Source organism: Protopterus annectens, chromosome 16.part0, assembly GCF_019279795.1.
Source record: "Protopterus annectens isolate FY-2018-M chromosome 16.part0, PAN1.0, whole genome shotgun sequence".
Classification (NCBI taxonomy): Eukaryota; Metazoa; Chordata; order Ceratodontiformes; family Protopteridae; genus Protopterus; species Protopterus annectens.
Window position 1 is genome coordinate 840,831,240 of NC_056750.1, and position 20,223 is coordinate 840,851,462.

The 20,223-nt window shown below is 45.0% G+C and overlaps 1 protein-coding gene across 1 annotated transcript in view; it reads right to left on the reverse strand.

Moving 5' to 3' along the window:
• The window catches only part of NUP214 (nucleoporin 214), a 3,229,616-nt gene that overhangs the window by 1,552,240 nt on the left and 1,657,153 nt on the right, over nt 1-20,223 (reverse strand). Inside the window, exon 22 of the mRNA XM_044058190.1 lies at nt 19,416-19,658. Within this exon, the coding sequence (XP_043914125.1) occupies nt 19,416-19,658 (243 nt within the window). The remainder of the gene's footprint in view (nt 1-19,415; nt 19,659-20,223) is intronic.

Here is a 20,223-nt window from a genome sequence, read left to right on the forward strand (position 1 = left end):
TCCGCAGTAGGATTCTTAAAGAGGAACTTGTGAGAGTCAGGTACTCTGGAGAACCTGTCAGGTTTTCTGGGAGCTGGAGGTAAAGTGTCTGGGGTAAGGCTAGATTCCAACACATCATCATCTACAATAGCCAGAACAGGAGGGATAGTTAGAGGCCTGTGTTGAGGCAGGAGTAAAAATTCCCCAAGTCTTTTTTTTTTTTAGGACTCAGAATAGTCCTGGCTTTCCCAGCGGAAATGCTCCCTAAGGGTATGCAAAGTTTCACCAAAAGAAAAATCTTCTGGAGGAGAAGCAGAGGGAATGGAATCCTCTGCATCAGAATCCTCACAAGTAAATAAGGGCAAATCCTGGTAACCAGGAGGAGCAGAGAAACCAGATTCCTGATCAGAAGAATCAGAAAGAAAGTCGGTTCTAGGTCTCAGAGAGGGAAGGCTGGCTTCCCCTAATTAAGGTAATAAGGTCTTCAGCCATTCTTAGCATTTGTTTTTGAGGCATATGGGCCTGAGTCATCTGTTTGGTCGTCAGTTTTCTAGGCATAGTGCGAGTTTTAGGCCTGAGGAATTCGGTACTCCTATTTGGAAACAATGCTGTCGGTTTAATATGAAAGTCCGTATGCCTGAATACACAGTCAGAAGCTGGTGCCTGCACAGCAGCTCCGCACCCATCCAAGGTAGAGACATCCACATGTTCCACAGTCGAAGAAGCATCTTGCAACATACCGGACTCTGAATGGGTCTCAGTCGAGTCCTGTGAATCTGTAGTAGCAGGTATCAGGGGCTGCGAAAGTGCCTCACTGAGTACCGGCAGATTGGTGACTAGCTTAACGGAAGCGTCGTCGGCAGTTTTGGACCTATGCAGTCTGTGTCTGTCTTTATCCTTATGTTTTTTCATAAGATTGATAGTCAGATGGCTTAACGAAGCCATTTCGGAGTACGGAGATCGAGAACGAAAGTATTTATTTACAAAAATAGCCCAACGACAAATAGTTCGGGCATTGAACAAGGCACAAAACCGACAGTGAGGGACGTCATAGTCTGGGCCTAAACACGTGACGCAGGAAGAATGAAAATCTCTATGAGGCATTTGCTTTCCACAGGCAAGACAATTGTTAATTCTTTTTTCTGACATCGGTTAGAGCAAGAAAAAAGGATCCCAATGGTGTACTTATCTTTTTTGAAGACTTCGGGTCTGAAACTCGAAAATTAGAAGTTATGTACCTACCATAACGTTCCATGTTAGTTGTCTTCTCTCGCCTTCTTTCTTGCTGGGTTCGGAGCCGATCCTCGGCTCCGACTCGGCACTTGCTTAGCTTGAGAACTCCTTTTACCAGCTCGAGGCAACCCTATTCCCATGATGCAAGGCGGGACTACCTCAGATCTCGTTTGGTAGCTAACATACCCTGCTAAGGACTAACCTAATATATCTAGGAAAACCAAGTTCATAGTAAAAGAGTCCTCTAATGAAGGATCAGGAGGAAACAACCTGAGAAGAGGAAACTCTTCAAGATCTGTCCAGGCCAGGGGGAAGGAGGGAGGGACGCAAGAAAGAAGGCGAGAGAAGACAACTAACATGGAACGTTATGGTAGGTACATAACTTCTAAATGTTAAGTTGTCAATCTCGCCTTCATTCTTGCTGGATGGGACCGCGTCCCTAGCACCTGTATCCCGGGTGGCTCAATGGAACAGACGCTTGAGAATTGTGGAACCAAAACTGGCCCTGTCCCTAGAGGCCAAATCCAATTTGTAATGAGAGACAAAGGTATGAGGAGTGGCCCAAGTAGCTGCTGCACAAATGGTATCGATGGGTAGTCTATCCTGAAAAGCTGCAGAAGTGGATAGACTCCTGGTTGAATGTGCTTTCGGTTTAGAAGGTAGTTGCTTGCCTCTGAGCGAATACACGTAAGAAATGGTGGAAGACAACCATCTGGATAAGGTCACTTTTGATACCGGAAGACCTTTCCTGTTTTCTGCATAGGAGACAAATAATTGGTCTGATTTCCTGAATTGTCTAGTTCTATGCAAATAGTACCTGAGCTGACGATGGACATCCAAAAAATGAAGCTTTTGCTCCGCTTTGTCAGAATAATTAGGGAAAAAGACTGGTAAGTCGATAGATTGATTAATATTAGTTTGAGAAACAACTTTGGGAAGAAAGGACGGATTTGTTCTCAAGGATACCCTGTCCTTGTGAAAGACCAAGTAAGGACGGATGCAGAGAGCTTGAATCTCGAAACCCTTCTTGCTGAAGTGACAGCCAGTAAAAATATAGTTTTCCAGGTCAATAATTTCAATGAACATGAAGCAGACGGTTCGAAGGGTGGTAACATTAAGGATGCTAACATTAAATTCAGATCCCATTGTGGAGGAGGATGTTTAAATGGCGGCTTCAGGAGAAACACTCCTCTCAGAAAGGCCTTGCATAGTCTATGTGACATAATGTTATGATCTTGCAAGCCAACATGATACTTGGAAAGAGCAGCCAGTTGAACTTTTACTGTAGATGAAGAAGATCCTGACTGAAAAACTTCAGCCAGGAAATCTAAAACAGAATGCACAGGAGCAGTAAAGGGATCAGTATTTCTGGAATTTGCCCAAATGGAAAAACGTCGCCACTTGCTAGCATAAACGGTTCTGGTGGACGACTTCAAAGAAGCCACTAAGATATCTCTGACCGGATCAGAGATCATAGGAAGCCTGGCTAGGGAAGGAAGTGGAGCAACCAAGCAGTGAGGTTGAGAGAATGAAGGGCCCGGTGCTGTTGACCCGACTGGTGGATCAAAAGATCCGGAACTGGGTCCAGATGCCAAGGCTGCACCAGGAGGTGACGATGCAGAGACGGAAACCAAATTTGTCGAGGCCAGTAAGGGGCAATGAGAATCAACTTGGCCCTCAAAACGGTGGCTTTCTGAATGACTTGTGGAATCAAGGGAAAAGGAGGAAAAGCGTACAGAAGTCCCCGGGGCCAATCCTGGATTAGAGAGTCTCTCAGGGGTTGGCCTGGTAGGGGAAAGAGGGTGAAAAAGTCGGGGCACTTGTTGTTTTGGGGAGTAGCAAAAAGATCGCAACAAGGTGTGCCCCACTTCAGAAAAATCTGGTCCACTATAGATTGATTGAGAGACCACTCGTGAGGCATGAGAATGGATCTGTTCAGCCTGTCCGCTAAGAGGTTGGACCTGCCGGGGATGTGCGTTGCTATCAGAAACCGATGAGAGGAGATTGCCCATTGCCAAAGTCTGAGAGCTTCTCGACACAACGGATAGGACCTGGTCCCGCCCTGCTTGTTGATGTACCAGACCACGGACATGTTGTCCGTTTGCACTGCAATAGTCCCCACGGGAAGGAAGTCGTTGAGGGCTTGCAACGTTAAAAGCACCGCTCTCATCTCCAGGACATTTATGTGCAGATGGTATTCTATGGGTTGCCACGTCCCGTGGACCATCCTGCCCTGATAATGCCCCCCCCACCCGATCAGAGAGGCATCCGTAGTAACTGTGGCAACCGGAGGAGGGGGAACAAATGGTCGGCCCTGATGAAGAAGAGGGGAAGATATCCACCAGTTCAGATGAGTCCTGCACGATCGTGTGACTAAGATTTCGTGACTCATCGGCAGACTGTGGAATGACCACTGAGTGAATAACATCCACTGCAGAAGACGCATGTGGAAGCGAGCCAGTGGTAGAAGAACAATGGCCGCAGCCATAAGACCTAGAGCCTTTAGTATCAATCTGGCTTTGACTTTGCTGCTCTGCAATAAAATCTGAACGTATTTTTGGATGTCCAGAATTCTCTGATCTGTTAGTCTGGCTAACATTTTGACAGTGTTTAATTCTGCGCCTATAAAGGTGATAGATTGGCAAGGCCGCAGAGAAGATTTTTCGAAATTCACTGAAATTCCCAAACTCTTGCATAGCTGCAGAGTGTAGTCTCTGGTCTGAAGAAGCTGACACCTGGTGGTGGCAGAGAGGAGCCAGTCGTCTAAATAAGGAAACACCTGGAATCCTTGACATCTCAGATGAGCTGTGACCACTGCCATGCATTTGGTAAACACTCTGGGGGCTGAAGTGAGGCCAAAGGGCAGGGCTCTGAATTGATAATGACTGGTCCCTAGCCGAAAGCGGAGAAACCTTCTGGAGCGCCTGTGAATCTTTATGTGATAGTACGCGTCCTGAAGGTCTATCGAGCACATCCAGTTGTCCTTGCCCAGAAAGGGCAGAATGGACTGAAGCGTGACCATCCGGAATCTTGCCTTCTTGACAAATCTGTTTAGACTGCTCAGGTCTAATATTGGTCTCAATCTCCCGTCCTTTTGGGGACCAAAAGAATCTCAGTAGACGCGGATCCTACTTGGTCTGCGGAACAGTCTGGGCGGCTCTTTTTCTAGGAGCTTTGAAACCTCCTGTTCTGCCAAATCCCTTTGACCGGGTGAGATGTCTGGAAGGGATTGTTGAGGTACGGGATACCTTTCGAAGGGGATTTTGTAACCCTCGGATATGATCGACTGTACCCACATATCTTGTGAAAGGGAACGCCAGGCTATTGGGTACAGCGAAATCCTTCCCCCGACTGCCTCCAAGGGTGGACAGCCGGGCAACACCTCAGGGGTGCTGAAAGGGCTTCTCAGGAAGAGACTCCCTGTTGCCCTGGTTCTGAGGACCCCCTCTGCCCCTAGGGCGGCGTCTATTATTGTTACCCCCTCTGCCTCTGGGGGTAAACTGACCACGTGTGTCTGGCGCAGCTCCTTGGGCTTTGTGGAACCACATCTTCCCTCCTTTCTGACTCTTGGGATAGGGTCTAGAAGGGGTGGAAAAATGGACTCCAACGGCAGAAAGAGTTTTGCCATCCTACTCACACCTGGTCAAGGTTTCCTTCACCTGAGGTCCGAACAAAGTCGAACCGTCAAAGCGGGTATTGGTGAAGGACGCCTTAAAGGGGTCCGCAAAATTACAAAGCCGCATCCAGGCTTGACGTTTAAGAGCCACTCCTGTGCCTGCGGCCCTGCTCGCTCCATCGGCTGCATAGGATATGAGCCGCATGGAGGAGTTGGTTAAGGAATTCAGGATTGCTAGCTGTGAGGCAATCTTTTCTTGAGCCCCAGCAGCAGAAGGATCCTGGACCACTTCACCTAGTTCCTTGAGAATATCTCTTTGAAGCCTGGTGAAGTGACAAAGGTAGTTCAGCGAACGCATAGCAAAGGTCGCTGAAGAAAACATCCGCTTTCCATACCTGTCCATGGTCCTAGAATCTTTGTTAGGAGGATGGACAGGTACTGAAGGATCCGCAAGTTCCTTCTTGGTGGCCGCCACCACCATAGCATCCACAGAGACGCCCTTGGAAAGAAACTGCTTGTCTGCAGGGGCCGTAATAAATTTGGATGGTCTCCTGGGTACAGGTTCCACAGAATCTGGAGCTGCCCACGCCTTCCGAGCCACTACCTACATAAGCGGGTCGAAAGGCGGAGACACCCAGGAGGGGGAGGGTCGGGATCCAAAAGCCTCCAGGTATACCGACTCATCCTCGGAGGGGTCAATGGAGGGCCAATTCCCCCTCTGTTTGAGGAGCTCAAGGATGTCTGAAAAGGAGACATCCTCACAGGGGGATCGTGGGGAACCCTCCGACTCATCTAAGTCGGTATCAGATGTAGTAGACTCAGGGGAGTCTATGTGTTTCCTCTTACACGTCCTCTTCAGAGGGGGTTCCCCTGCAGGATCAGGAGAAACCTCGGAAGAGGAAGATATTCCCAATGGGGAAACCTGGGGCGATGGATCCCTGGGCCTGAGAGCAAGAGGCTGGCAAGAGGCGTCTACAGGCACCGAAGAGGGAGGAGCTAGAGGGATGGACCGTTGACCTGGTTCAGGTGCCAGGACACTTCTCATCACCTCAAAGGCTCCCCTCCCCGGGAGGCCGGAACATTCCTGTTCCAAGGAAATAGGAATTCCCGGCTCCACTGAGAGGGAAGGCTCCGAGGCCGATGTCGGTGCCGAGCTTACCAAAGCCGAAGCCCCGAGAGGGAGAGCGGGGTCGGACAAGGGTCCGATGCCACTAGCCCCTCGGAGCCGACAAGGAAACTTCGGCGACGGATCCCTCCAAGGAAGGTCTCAAGGAGGAGATCGGAGCCGAGGACGACGGAGCCAAAAAAGGATGCATCGGCTCCGGCGCCGACACAGTCGCTGTCCCGAGAAGCTCAGGCTCCGAACTCTGGTGGGGAGTCGGAGGAGGAAGTTCAAGGGGTGAAGCAATAGCTGAAGTCTGCTGAGACGGGCTATGGAGCATTTGGGCCAGTGCCTGTGACTTCAACAGCCTGCTTACCACCCTCTCTAAATCGTGGTCAGACAGCCTGGAAGATCTCGAAGATCGGCTCCGATGACTCCGCTCCGACAACAGAGGAGACCCCGGAGCCGAGTGGATAGATTCCAAAGAAGGGGACTGAGATCTCTTCCTGGATGAAGTCATCGGAGCCGACGTCCCCTGGGTTCCAGATGGAGCCGAAGGCTTCTCGGCTCCGATACTGGATAATATGTCGGCTCCAGCCGGAGCCGACAAGGCAACAGCAGATTGGGTGTTGGAACCGATCGGAACCGACCCTACCTGAGAAGAAGAAAGATCGGCTCCGGCCGGAGCCGATCTCGACTCCGAAGGAGTCGGAGCCACCGGGGAAGGCTTGGAAGCTGTAGCCTGACCTTTAGATGGCTTGGAAGGTTTACTGGACCCAGGTTTAGTGGGTGAACCTTCCGGCTTTAGTAAGCCACGGAGGATTAATTTATTCCTCCTTTCCTGCAGGACTCGCTGGCTAAAAGAGTGACACAAAGCACAGGAGTCCTGCAGGTGTAAACCCAGGCCCCAGTAAACACAAGAAGTGTGACCGTCTGTCAGAGACATTTTCTGACAGCACGAGTCACACTTCTTGAAGCCCGAGACCTTTACCTCCTTAGACGTTGTCCAAGAAAAGAGTAACAAAAATAGTCACACACACCCCCAAAACAGTCACACAATTAATCCCACAAACACAGACATACAGATAGGGATTAATAAGGGAGGCCTAGGCCTAACTGAAATTTTTTTTAAACTTTTTATAAAAGGTAAAGGTTTTTAACTATATAGGGAATAGGGTGGATTGTATGAACACTACACTCTATAAAAAAGGAAAAGGGGAAGATAAACCCTGACTAAAGCTGTTTGAAAAACTCAAACTTACCTCAGCTGGCAAAAAAGGAGACCTCTTCGCAAAGCGGCAAACGAGATCTGAGGTAGTCCCGCCTTGCATCATGGGATATAGGGTTGCCTCGAGCTGGTAAAAGGAGTTCTCAAGCTAAGCAAGTGCCGAGTCGGAGCCGAGGATCGGCTCCGAACCCAGCAAGAATGAAGGCGAGATTGACAACTTAACATCGAAAATTTCAGGAGTCAGCAGACCGGCACTTACGAACTGCTTCCGCTTCGGGCACTGCACGGCAAGAAAGACCAATGTAATGGCGTCGGCATGTTTTATACCCCTGATGACCTGACGTCATGGAAGAAGCGACAACATCAGACACAGAAATCCAAAGACTCTGGTATTCAGGCCGGCTGAGAGCTACCTGCAGGCAGATAACCCAAACGCGATGACTGCAATAGTGAAACATGAAGAACATCTGATAATGCATAGATCCGGCCCTGAAACGTAAATACTTCCTGCATGACTCCCTTATAGGGATGTGCAGATAGGCTTCTTTTAAGTCTAGGGTGACTAACCAGGCATCCTTGGTTGGCATAGGAAGAAGCTGTTGCACGGTAAGCATTTTGAATTTTGGTACCAACAGGAAGGTGTTGAGAAATGAAAGATCGAGAATTGGGCACCAACAGCCCTCTTTTCTGGGTACCAGGAAGAGTCTGGAATAGAATCTTTGACCTATCTGTTCCACTGGAACCGGTTGAATAGCTCTGATGGAGAGCAGGGATAAAACTTGGTTTTGCGGAAGGTCTGGTAACCCTCTTGGGGTTGGGCAGTGAGTGGAAGTAAAATTTGTACCCCTGGGATATAATGTTGAGGACCCATCGGTCTTGTGTGATGGACATCCAGGTTTTTGCATGAAGGACAAGTTTTCCTCCTAGGGGCACAAGTAGTTTGGCAGAGGTATGGGGTGGAGTGGGGAAGTCAATGCGAGTTTTTTACATAAGGAGGTGGCTTACCACTCCTTGCTTTGGGGATGGGGACACTCCATTGCTTAGATCTCTGCATACCCTGAGACTGTAGTCTGGGTGGTCTGTTTCCCCTGGGCCTGGTTTGAGATGGCAGGGAGGGGGCTGGAAAGGACCACTGTTTGGAAGGACAATGCCTGCTGAATTTAGGAGGTTGCACTTGTAAGAATTCTTTAACAGTCTGCATAGACTTAGCTTTTTCTTCCATCTTTTTAAGAGCCTCCTCTGCTTAGGTGCCAAACAAACTGTCCTTGTTCAAAGGATTCAGTACAGAACCAGTGACTGCTGCCTGGCAAGATGCCTCTAGGGCGTCAAAGCCACACTGCAAAGTATGCTTGCTGAATTGGCTTGCAGAGTGTATAAGCTCTTGCAATTCCTTATTTTCTGCACAGTCTGTAAAGGTTGCCCTCTTTTGTTTAATAAGTTCCATAACATGTTGCTGGTACTTCAGCATGTGAAACTGACAATTTAATGCCCTAATAGCAAGACTAGCAGAGGTATATACCTTCTTACACCATCTGTCCAAAGCTCTGGAATCCCTGTCCGAAGGGGTGGGATTCTTGGCTGTAGTTGTCTCGATACCTTTGGGCCCCTGGGAAATGATCTCCGGGTCAGCAGTAGGATTCTTAAAAAAAAATTTGTGAGCGTCAGGTACTCTGTAGTACCTGTCTGGTTTCCTAGGGGCAGGAGGTAAAGTATCAGGAGTAAGACTAGATTCTATAAAGACATCATCAACAACCTCCAGAACAGGGGGTACTGCTAAAGGTCTGTGCTGTGGCAATTCTAGGAATTCTCTTATTGGACTGGGGACCGTCCTGGCATGCCCAGTGGAAATGCTCTCTTAAGGCATGTAAAGTTTCAAAGGAAAAATCCTCTGGAGGGGAGGCAGAGGGAATGAATTCCTCTGCATCTGAATCCTCAAGCAGATAAGGGCATGTCTTCATAATCAGATACCTCAGAGTCATTCGACTCCTGGTCTGTTGAAGCTGCAGGGGACTGTTCTCTTTTCCTCTTAGCGTGGGAAGGCCGACTTCCCCTAATCAGCGTGATAAGGTCTTTAGCCATTCTAAGCATTTGTTGTTGAGGCATGGGAGGAGGTGCATGCACTTTGGTCGTCTGTTTTCTAGCTGTAGCACATACTCTTGGCCTAAGAAAGTTGGTAGTTTTAGATAAAAAAGTCATCCGTTTGAGTCGAAAATCGGTAGTGCGAAGAAAGTACAGTTGTGTACCTACCATAAATGAAGATGTTTGAGTGTATTCACTGTTGCAGTCATTACAATTGGGTTATCCTGCTGGCAGGCTACCCGCAGTCGGCCTGAATTCCAAAGTCCTGGTCTGGCGTCGGTTGCCGTTGCCACTTCCCTGACGTCAGTGCGCCAGGGGTATAAAAGATGCAGCCAACGCCATTTTCTTCAGTTTTTCTTGCCCCAGATGTCAGGTGCCCCCAAAAGGGTAGGCTAAAAATTCTGTTCATAAAAATGCATGTACTAACATAAACATTACCTTCATCTACAAGCAAATACACCACATAGGTTGTATAGAATAGAGAAGTACAGATAAGTCCCAGCAATGAAAGGGGGATGGTGGGAGGGTAACCTGGACTGAAACCGTGAATACACTCAAACATCTGCATTTATGGTATGTTCACAACTGTACTATGTTCATCGTGTTTCACTGTTGCAGTCATTACACTTGGGTTGAATCCCAAAGCTGAGGTTGGGTGGCTGGGCCTAAACAGAATTAGGAGTGGCTATGAGGCCCTGCAGAACTGCAGTGGCAAAGCCTGCTCTGGATTTAGAGTAAAGAGGTTAAGTGGTAGTGCTTTGTAAACGTGTGCACTGAAGTCCAAGTTGCAGCCTCCAAAATGCCCTTGGTTGGTACTCCTCTGAGTAAGGCTGCTGAAGTGGCTGCTGCTCTGGTTGAATGTGGCCTAATGCCCTCAGGCACTGATTTGCCATGTTGTGAATAGCAGAAACTAATGCAGTGGCCTATCCATTTTGAAATAGTCTGTTTTGAAATAGCTTTTCCTTGCGATCCTACAGCATATGCCACTAAGAGTTGCTCAGTCTTTCTGAAAGCTTTAGTTTTGTCCAAGTAGAAGCGTAGCTGTCTATGTCCAAAGAATGCAGAAGTCTCTCCCTCTTATTCTGTGGGTTTGGATAAAACGTAGGCAAATGAATGGTTTGGTTAAGAGCCACACTGGACACTACCTTAGGCATAAATGTTGGGTTTGTCCTTAGAGAAACCCTGTCCGGATAGAAAATAATAAAAGGTTCCACAGCCATTAGTGCCTGTAACTCTGAGACTCTTCTTGCTGAAGTTATTGCTAGGAGCAGAGCCGATTTCCATGATAAGTATTTTATCTCAGCTGTATTGGCTGGCTCAAAAGGAGGCAGTGTGAGCTTTTCCAAGACAAAACTGAGGTCCCATGCAGGTATTGGCGCTCTCCTTAGAGGTCTTGTGTTTTTGACCCCTCTGAGGTACTGCCTTTGCAGTAGATGTGAAAAAATAGGTGGGTCCATATTGTAATGAGCTGAAATGGCAGAGGCATGGATCTTAATTGATGAGCAGGATAGGCTTTTGTCCAGCATCTCAGTTAGGTATTGTAAAATCTGAGGAATATTTGGTACAAGTGTGTCAATTCCTTATGCCTGGTTCCAAGCACAGAATCTCTTCCATTTTACTGCATAAGATTTTCTGGTGCTGGGCCTCCTGGCCTCCAAAATAACATCCATAACTGCTTTAGAGAGAGGTGTGTTCTGAATGGTTACATTATCTGCCATGCAGCCAGATTTAGGGTTCTGAGTTGGCTGTGCAGGATCTGATTGTTTTGTTGGGTCAGTAAATGAGGAATTTGAGGTAATGTCCAGGCTGGGCCTTGAGACAAGCTCTTTAGGATTGGGTACCAGTGCTGACATGGCCAGTCTGGGGCAATCAGTATTATTTTTGGCTTCTCTTGTCTGACCTTTAGGAGTACCTTGGGGAGGAGAGGCAGTGGAGGAAAGGCATATACTGTAAGGGTTTTCCAGCTGAATGATAGAGCATTCACTTTCCATATTTGTTTGTGATAAGTCCTTGTGCAGAATCTCTGTAGTTGGCAGTTGTAAGGGGAGGCAAATAGATCTATGTCTGGGCATCCCCATTTCCTTGTTATCATGCTGAAGATTTGTGGATCTAGTTTCCACTCGTGAGGATCCATGAGGTTTCTGCTTAGTTTGTCTGCCAGAGCATTTGTCTTTCCTGGCAGGAATTGTGCTTGCAGGTGTACTTGATAAGTCAATGCTGTGTTCCACAAAGTCATGGCTTGTCTGCAGAGGGGGGGGGGGGGTAGGAATGTGTGCCTCCTTGCTTGTTTATGTACCACATGACTGTAGTATTGTGCGTCTTTATCAGCAGTTGTCCTGGATGAAGTAGATCCTTGAAAGCTGTCAGGGCATTCTGTACAACTAGCATCTCTTTTTGATTGATATGAAGATGCATTTGGCTTGTGGGCCATGTGCCCTGAATAAATTTTCCTGCCATGTGGGCCCCCCAGGCATAATCTTATGCATCTGTTGCTAGTGTCTGCCTGGCTGTGGGTAAAGTGAATGGCTGTCCCTTGTTGTGGTGACAGGCCTGTGCCCACCATCGAAACTCCTGTTGCAGGCAGGGAATGAGGGTAATTAATGTTTCCAGGCTGTGGCAATGTAGAGTCCAAACACTTTCTAGATACCATTGTAGTTTCCTCATATGCAGTCTTGCATATGGAATTAGAAGAATGCAGGATGCCATGAAGCCCAAAGCCTGCAGAATTTTTCTTGCAGATAACTGGGTCTTTGTTGCCATCATTTCGAAGTAAGAAGTCAGTTGCCATTGTTTGTCTGGCGTGAGATAAGCCATCTGGGCAGTTGTATTTAAGCTTGCACCCAGGAATATTATCTCTTGAGAGGGTACCAGTTTTGATTTCTTTTCATTTACTGTGTACCCTAGGCAAATTAGTAATCTTTTTACAAACACCAGATGCTTCAGTAGAATGCCCTTGTTCTCTGCTTGAATAAGGCAGTCGTCCAAGTAAGGATATATTTGGATTCCTCTTTGTCTGCAAAATGCAATTACTGGTACCAGGCATTTTGTGAAGACCCTGGGTGCAGTAGATAAGCCAAAGGGCAGTGCAGAGAATTGGTAGTGCATTGAGCCAGCTATGAATCTGAGGTATCTTCTGCAAGATTGTCTGATTGGGACATGCAGGTATGCCTCCTTGAGGTCCAAAGTTACAAGCCAAGCCTTCTTGCCCAGCATGGGCAGAAACTGCTGCAGAGTCAACATTTTGAATTTTGGAACATCCAGAAATGTGTTTAGAATAGACAGGTCCAGTATTGGTCTCCAGGCTTTGTCCTTTCTGGGTACCAAGAAAAGTCTTGAGTAAAGTCCTTGTCCCTGCTCTTGCTGTGGTACTCGCTGAATAGCCCTCATGTCCATGAGGGATGAAACTTGCTTTTGTGCCTCTGCCCATTGATTTGTGTGGCAGGTCTGGCATACCTTTTGTCTTTGGAAGGGTGTGAAAGTGGAACATGTAGCCCTGAGACACTATATTCAAGACCTATTTGTCCTGGGTGATCATGTGCCAATTTTGTGAAAAAAGTGCTAGTTTTCCCCCTAAGGGTGCTGCCAAAAGATAAGTGCTTGGCACTGGCAGAGGAAAGTCATTGGGACTGTTTCCTATATGGTTGTGATTTGTCTTCTCCACTTTTGGAGGTAGAAGCACCCCCATTGTTTAGGCCTGTATGAGCCTTGGGGCTGGGATCTGCCTCTGGGGCGTCTGTATCTGCCTCTTTGTGGCCTGTCTGACACTGGAAAGGACCAATTCTTAGAAGGTCAGTTCCTGCTAAAGTTGGGTGGCTGTACCTGTAAGAAATCCTGAATTGTCTGCATAGATTTCGCTTTATCCTCCATTTGATTCAACACCTCTTCTGCCTTAACACCAAAGTATCATGCTGTAATGGAGCATCCAATAATTTTGCTTTAACATGATCCGGTAGATTCTGTTCCTTTAACCAAGCATGCCTTCTAATGACAGAACCCATAACAGCGGCCCTGCAAAAGGCCCCCAGTGAATCAAAACCACATTGCAAAGTATGCTTTCCCACTTGGTCAGCTGCATGCAATAAATCCTGCATTTCCTTGTTTTCAGAACATTCAGAATTTGTCAACATTTTCTCTTTTAGCAGTGACATTAAGTATTGCTGATGTTTAAGCATATGAAACTGACAATTTAAAGCCCTTACAGCCAAGGTAGCAGAAGTGTAAACTTTTTTCCCCCATCTGTTCAGTGCCCTAGAATCCCTATCAGAGGGGACAGGGTTTTTTGCAGTGGAAGCCTTGACCCCTTTGTGACCCTGAGATATAGTTTCTGGGTCAGCAGCAGGGTTTTTATATAGAAATTTATGAGAATCTGGAACCCTGTAGTATCTGTCTGGCTTAACAGGTGAAGGGGGTAAAGAGTCAGGAGACAGGCCGGACTCTGAAAATTCATCATCTACAATGTCTAGAACAGGTGGAATAGCAAGAGGTCTGTGTTGAGGCAGTAAAAAAGTCTCTGAGCTTTTTCTTACATTCTGAGTAATCTTGGCTCTCCCAGTCAAAATGCTTCCTCATGGTATGCAGGGTTTCCCCAACAGAATAATCCTCAGGAGGAGAGGCTGAAGGAATAGATTCTTCAACATCAGAATCCTCATAAGGAGGAAGAGAGTATCACTGTTCAGAAGAGGAGTCAGAGGAAATGGAAACCTGATCAGAAGAGTCATATTCTGTCTCTTGCCTAGGCCTCTTATCAGGAGGGGGATGGGAACCCCTGATCAAAGTAATTAGGTCTTCGGACATTTTAAGCATCTGTTTCTTAGGCATGGAAGTATGTCCAGGAGAATGCTGTACTTGTTTCTTTGTCTTTAGAGCTGTTTTAGTATTTGCCTTTGAAGCTGAGGTTGGCTTGACATACAACTGTGTAGGTCTGAAAACACCCTCAGAAGCCGATGCCTGCTCAGCGGCTCCGGACCCATCTGAGGGAATAGTTTCCGAGTGTCCAATACCTTGAGTATCCAGAGACCTAGTTGGCTCCACGTGGGAGTCGGAAGCGGCCTGTGGCTCTAAGGTAGCAGGCGGCAGGGGCTGCAAAAGCGCCTCACTGAGAACCGGCGACTGGCCTAGCGGAGGCCTCGTCGTCAGTTTTGGACCTCGGATGCCTGTCTTTTTCCTTTTCCTTATGCTTTTTATAAACTCTGGTCATCGGCTATTCTGACGGCATTATATAATTAAATCTTCGGCCAAAGTAATGAAAGGCAAAATCGTACCGACGCTTAATAGTGCGTTGGTTAAATCTAGCACAAAACCGACAGCTAGCAACATCGTGGTCAGGGCCTAGGCAAGGAATACATTAAGAATGAAAATCCTTATGAGGTATTTACTTCCCACAAGAAATACAATTGTTAACTTTTTCTGACATCGGTCTGGAGCAAGAAAAAAGTTTCCCCAACAGGGTACTTCGCTTTAATGAAGACTTCGGATCTGAAATTCCATTTCGAAAACCTCAGGAGTCGGCCGACTGGCACTTGCGAACTGCTTTTGCTTCGGGCACCGTGCAGCAAGAAAGACTGAAGAAAATGGCGTCGGCTGCATCTTTTATACCCCTGGCGCACTGACGTCAGGGAACAGGCGACAGCAACCAATGCCGGACCAGGACTTTGGAATTCAGGCCGACTGCGGGTAGCCTGCCAGCAGGATAACCCAAGTGTAATGACTGACAGTGAAACACGATGAACATCTGCCTCAGAAGCCGGTGCCTGAACAGTGGCTCTGGACCCACCCTTGGTAGAGACGTCCGCAGGTTCCATAGTCAAAGAAGAGTCTCGCGGCACACCGGACTCCTAATGGGCGAATCCACAGAAGCGGGCATCAGCAGCTGCGAAAGCGCCTCACTGAGTACCAGCGAACTGGCAACTAGCTTAGCGGAAGCGTCGTCGGCAGCTTTGGACCTATGTGGTCTGTCTCTGTCTTTATCCTTACTTTTTTTGGAATATCGGTAGTCAGATGGCTTACCAAAGACATTTCTGAATATGGAGATCGAGTGAGGAAGAATTTAGTGACAAAAAGAGCCCAACGAATATAACAGTAAACTGGAATAAAATGTTCTTGAGATATGAAGACAGATTACAAATAATAAAAATGACAATACTTCCAAAAATTAATTACATTGCACAAGCTATTCCTACAGTACCTTACAAGAAAATCTTGAAATAAATAAATACAATTCTATTAAACTTTCTTTGGTATCCAAAAAGAAATAGAATAGCCTATACACATCATATTAGATCTTGGGAAATGGGTGGAATTAAACTTCCAGATCTAGAATCATACATAAAAACTTCCATATTAAGAACTATTATTAATTGGATAGATCCTAATTATTCTTCAACATGGAAAACATTGCACACTATTACTTTTCAAAATTAAAATAAAATAATTAAAAATTTTATATTAACTGAACAAAATAATAGGATGTGGCACATATTGACTGTTAATATTCAATATAACAAAACCAACAAACTTAAATTATATAAATAATATTTACAATGTATTCAGAATCGTTATATATACTAACACGGATATTAAGATTTAGGTAGATTTGATAATACCCTTTAGCTCTAAAAAGAATTTCTTCAATAAAATTCAAAATGTTATCTTAACTAGATGGAAGGGGAAAACTTCACTTATTTGAACATTGTATAGAGAATCAAGTAGCATTAGAGATTCAACACATTCAGAATAAATATGACATTCCATCAGCAGACTGGTTGATACTACAAAGCATATTAGCATATGTTTAGGATCTTACTAGTAAAATTATTAAATGTCCTTATAAAACTAGTCCAAATTTTATAAGTCTAATATCTGAAGTTATTTACAATTATAATTAGACAAATCTAATTTCAAAATTATACAAAACATTGATAACATAAAACTAACCCTTATGCAAGACATTGGAATTTCATAGCAAAAGGATGTCACACTAATCTATCAATTGAGAGTAAAACAAATCTTTTATGTTCTGTTAACATTTAATTTACAAGTATGGAAAATATTTACATGGAAATATATTCACAGGGCATTTATTATACCTGATAAAACTAGCCAAATTCAATTAATTTGATAAATATATTTGTTGGAGATGCTCTTTAAACTGTAAAGCTGACTGGTATCATATATTTTTTGATTTTATTAATATAAAAAAAATTCTGGGAAGAAATTACTATTTTTTTCCAAGCTATATTCACAGATACCTTTATTTTAACCAAATCTTTAGTCCTCTTAAATGTTAATGATACTATTGGAATGAAAAAAAAGATCTACACCTACTTTGGTCCATACTAGCTGTGGCAAGAAAATGTATAACTAGAAAGTGGAAGTTTTCACAAGAACCTTCTCTGGAAGAATTCTTGAGACTGATGGAAGAAACCGTGACATTAGAAATCAAGGTGAAGGAATCGAGAATTTCACCTAAAACATGGACAAACAATCCTTGGGGAAAAAAATGCAACTCTTATTGAGACATTAAAAATTAACCCTAAATAATGCATTTGTAACTTTATTAATTATTTGTATACTTTATTAATTGAATATTATACATTTTTGTTACTAATTTCATATATTTTATTAATTTTTTCCCCTCCTTTGTTCAGGTCAATTGGACATAGTGTATATAAAGGTTTATAATACTTGTTTATTGATGACTGTATTGTTAAACATTATATTATTTGGAAAATAAAAAATTATTTGGAAAAAAAAAAAAAAAGAGCCCGACGACTGGTTCAGGCATTGAACAAGGCACAAAACCAACAGCGAGGTACGTCGTGGTCTGGACTTAAACAGGTGATGCAATAAGAATAAAAATCTCTGTGTGGTATTTGCTTTCCACAGGCAAGACAATTGTTAACTTTTTCTGACATCGGTTAGAGCAAGAAAAAAGGATCCCAACAGGGTACTTAGCTTTAGAGGACTTCAGGATTATTCAATTCTTAAATGAAAATTCAGGTAGCGGCCGACCGGCACTTGCAAACTGCTTCTGGCTCCTCATCAAGAAAGACTGATGTAATGGCGTTGGCTACCTGCTTTTATACCCCTGACAACCTGACGTCAGTCCTGGAGCTACAGCAACCAATGCAGAAATACTAAGTCTCTGGTATTCGGGCTGACTAAGGGCTACCTGCAAGCAGATAACCCAAGTGTGGTGACTGCAACAGTGAAACACAAAGAACATGGGTAGTTTCTTCTGAAATATGGGGGTTGCATTTGCAGAAAGTCCTTAACAGTCTGCATGGACTTGGCTTTGTCCTCCATTTTCTTAAGTACAGCCTTTGCTTTGGGGATAAAGAGAAAGTCCTTGTCCAAGGGGGCATCTAGGAGGTTAGATATGACATGCTCTGGAAGGGCCTGCTCCCTCTGTCAAGTGAGTCTTCGGATGACAGATCCCATAGCTGCCGCACTGCTGGAGGTTTCCACAGCATCATACCCCACAGTGCAAGGAGTGTTTCACTACCTGGGAGCTGCAATTACAAAGGTCCAGTACCTCTTTAGAGAGAGACTTGTTTGCTATTGTCAAACTTTTCTGCTTCATCTGATCCAGTAAGGTTTACTGTATTTAACCATGTGGAACTGGCAAATTCAAGGTCCTCAAAGAGAGGGTAGCAGAAGTGTAAACCTTTTGCTAAATCTATCAAGGGCCCTACTTTCTTTATCTGTGGGCAAAAGGTTTTTGGAGGAGCTAGCTTTGGGTCCTTTAGGGTCAGGGATCACAACCTCTGGGTCAGAGACAGGATTCTTAGAGAGTTGTTTATGTGAAATCCAGGACGCTATAAAACCTATCAAGCTTTCTAGAAACAGGAGGCAGGGTGTCTGACTTCAAAGAAGAGTCCTGAAATACATCATCCACTACCTCTAAAACAGGAGATATGTCAACGGGTTTATGTTCTGGGAGGTTTAGAAATTCCCTTATTCTTTTCTTGGACTGAGGGTAATCTTCAGCTACCCTCTGGAAGTGCTCCCTCAAGGTGTGCAGAAGGTTTCCCCAAAGGAAATATCCTCAGGAGGGGAAGCAGAAACCAGGTTCTCCTCTAAGTGTGACTCTTCAAACGAGGCAATAGAAACTCCCTCTTCAAGGTCAGAATCCTCATAGGACTCAAAAGGGTCAAAATGGAATTATTTTCCCCGGGGAGGATTCAGGTGGGCATTGTTTGGATCCAACAACAGAGATAAGGTCTTCATCCAATCTCACAAGAGCCTACTGGTAAACCTAGGAATGGGAGATGGTAAGCCTAGGCGGGGGTTGGGAGGTAGCTGCTTTTTTAGGAGTAGCCCTCAGCTTAGGCCTGGAGGCGACGTCAGATGAACCATGGGTGCCAGACTCCCATGGAAGAAAGGGTAGCTGCAATGTCCTGGCACCACGAACAAATGTAGTCCGTCTTAGCATGGTCGCTTGAAGCCAAGGCCTGCAAAGCGGCTCCAGACCCCACCAACAAACTGAGTCATACGGCTTGAAAAGATTTCAAGGGACAGGAAGGCATATCAGACTCCCAACGGGTCTCGATAGAGGCTTGCACCACCACCTAATCGGTCATGGAAGGGAGCTGCGAAAGCACCTCGCCTTCTTCAGTGATAAGCCTGGGGCATTTTTCTTTCTCCTTTTTCTGCTAAGGAATAACAGCTTTGTATCGACTGGCAGACACCATATGACGTTAACAGCCTGATGATTCACTGAGGTGCCTGGCAAAAATCTCAGCCATATGCTTAATGGTCCTACTATTAAATCGGATGCAAAATGATAGCTGAGAACGTCATAATTTTGGCTCAACCAAGTAACACAGAAGGAATGGAAGCCCTGGTGTGAAATCAGTTTACCTCATCAGAGGCAATTAGTTTTCTCCGACATTAGTCAAAAAATGCAAAAATTGTTCCTCAATGAGGTACTTAGCTTTCTGGAGTCTTCTTTCACTGGTACGGACTAACAGACGCACTGACTGGAATGCTGTTTTGGGCTCCGATGGCAAGAAAGAACTGAACATGACACAGACAGCTGCTCAAACCATGTCTGTAGAAGTAAGGATACACCAGCCAAGGATGCTACAAATTACATCTTACTTCTTATCTTATTACTGCAAAGTCTAAGACAAAAAATATACAGTTATAAGAAAGAGTTCAAGGACTGCACTCTTTACCTGCATTAAGACCTCCAAACCCAAGTTGCACTTTGCCAAGTGCCGGCCCTGGGGTAATCATACCAGGCTGGATAGAAGGGGTGCGAACAACAGGTGCATGGCGTGGAATATTAATGGAGACGTCCTCTTGTTCAGCTAACTGTACATCATCTTCAAGGGCTTGAGAAACAGAGGAACTAGAGCTGTCCTCATTTAAACTCTCATAGTATTCGGGAGACAAGAATGCTGATCGAGACAGATTGGCTATGAGAGAATGAATTAAAATTATTAAACTGAAGTAAACACTGGCTTTATAAAAATGGCAGACTAGCAATTAATATGCATACTAACAAATCCACACAACATAAGAAAATTATAACAAACCAAAAGTAAGTCTATGCTGGGTCAGATTCATTTCATCCATAATTATGGCGTTTCTACAACAGTTTAACAAATCCTTAAAGTACAAATCACATCTTCTTGAGAACAAATGCACTCATATGAAATACACAACATGACAGACATTAAGCTTAATAAATACATAAAAAATATGACAAATGTTACTGTTAACATCCAGAAAAGCCAAAATAATGTTTTTAAAGCTACTGTACCACTTTAGCATGATTCAGGTAGTCCAATAAATTTCTCATGTTACAAGTAACATACTACCTGTAATATGCAGTACAATATACCAATATCAAAGTAAGACAGCAGACCAATGGCAGCAGCATATATAAGAATGTAATATGTATGGCTTCTAAGTATACAATAAAATATATCACTTTGTCAGAGAGATCTGTAACTACTAAACAGGCACATGGAACATTTA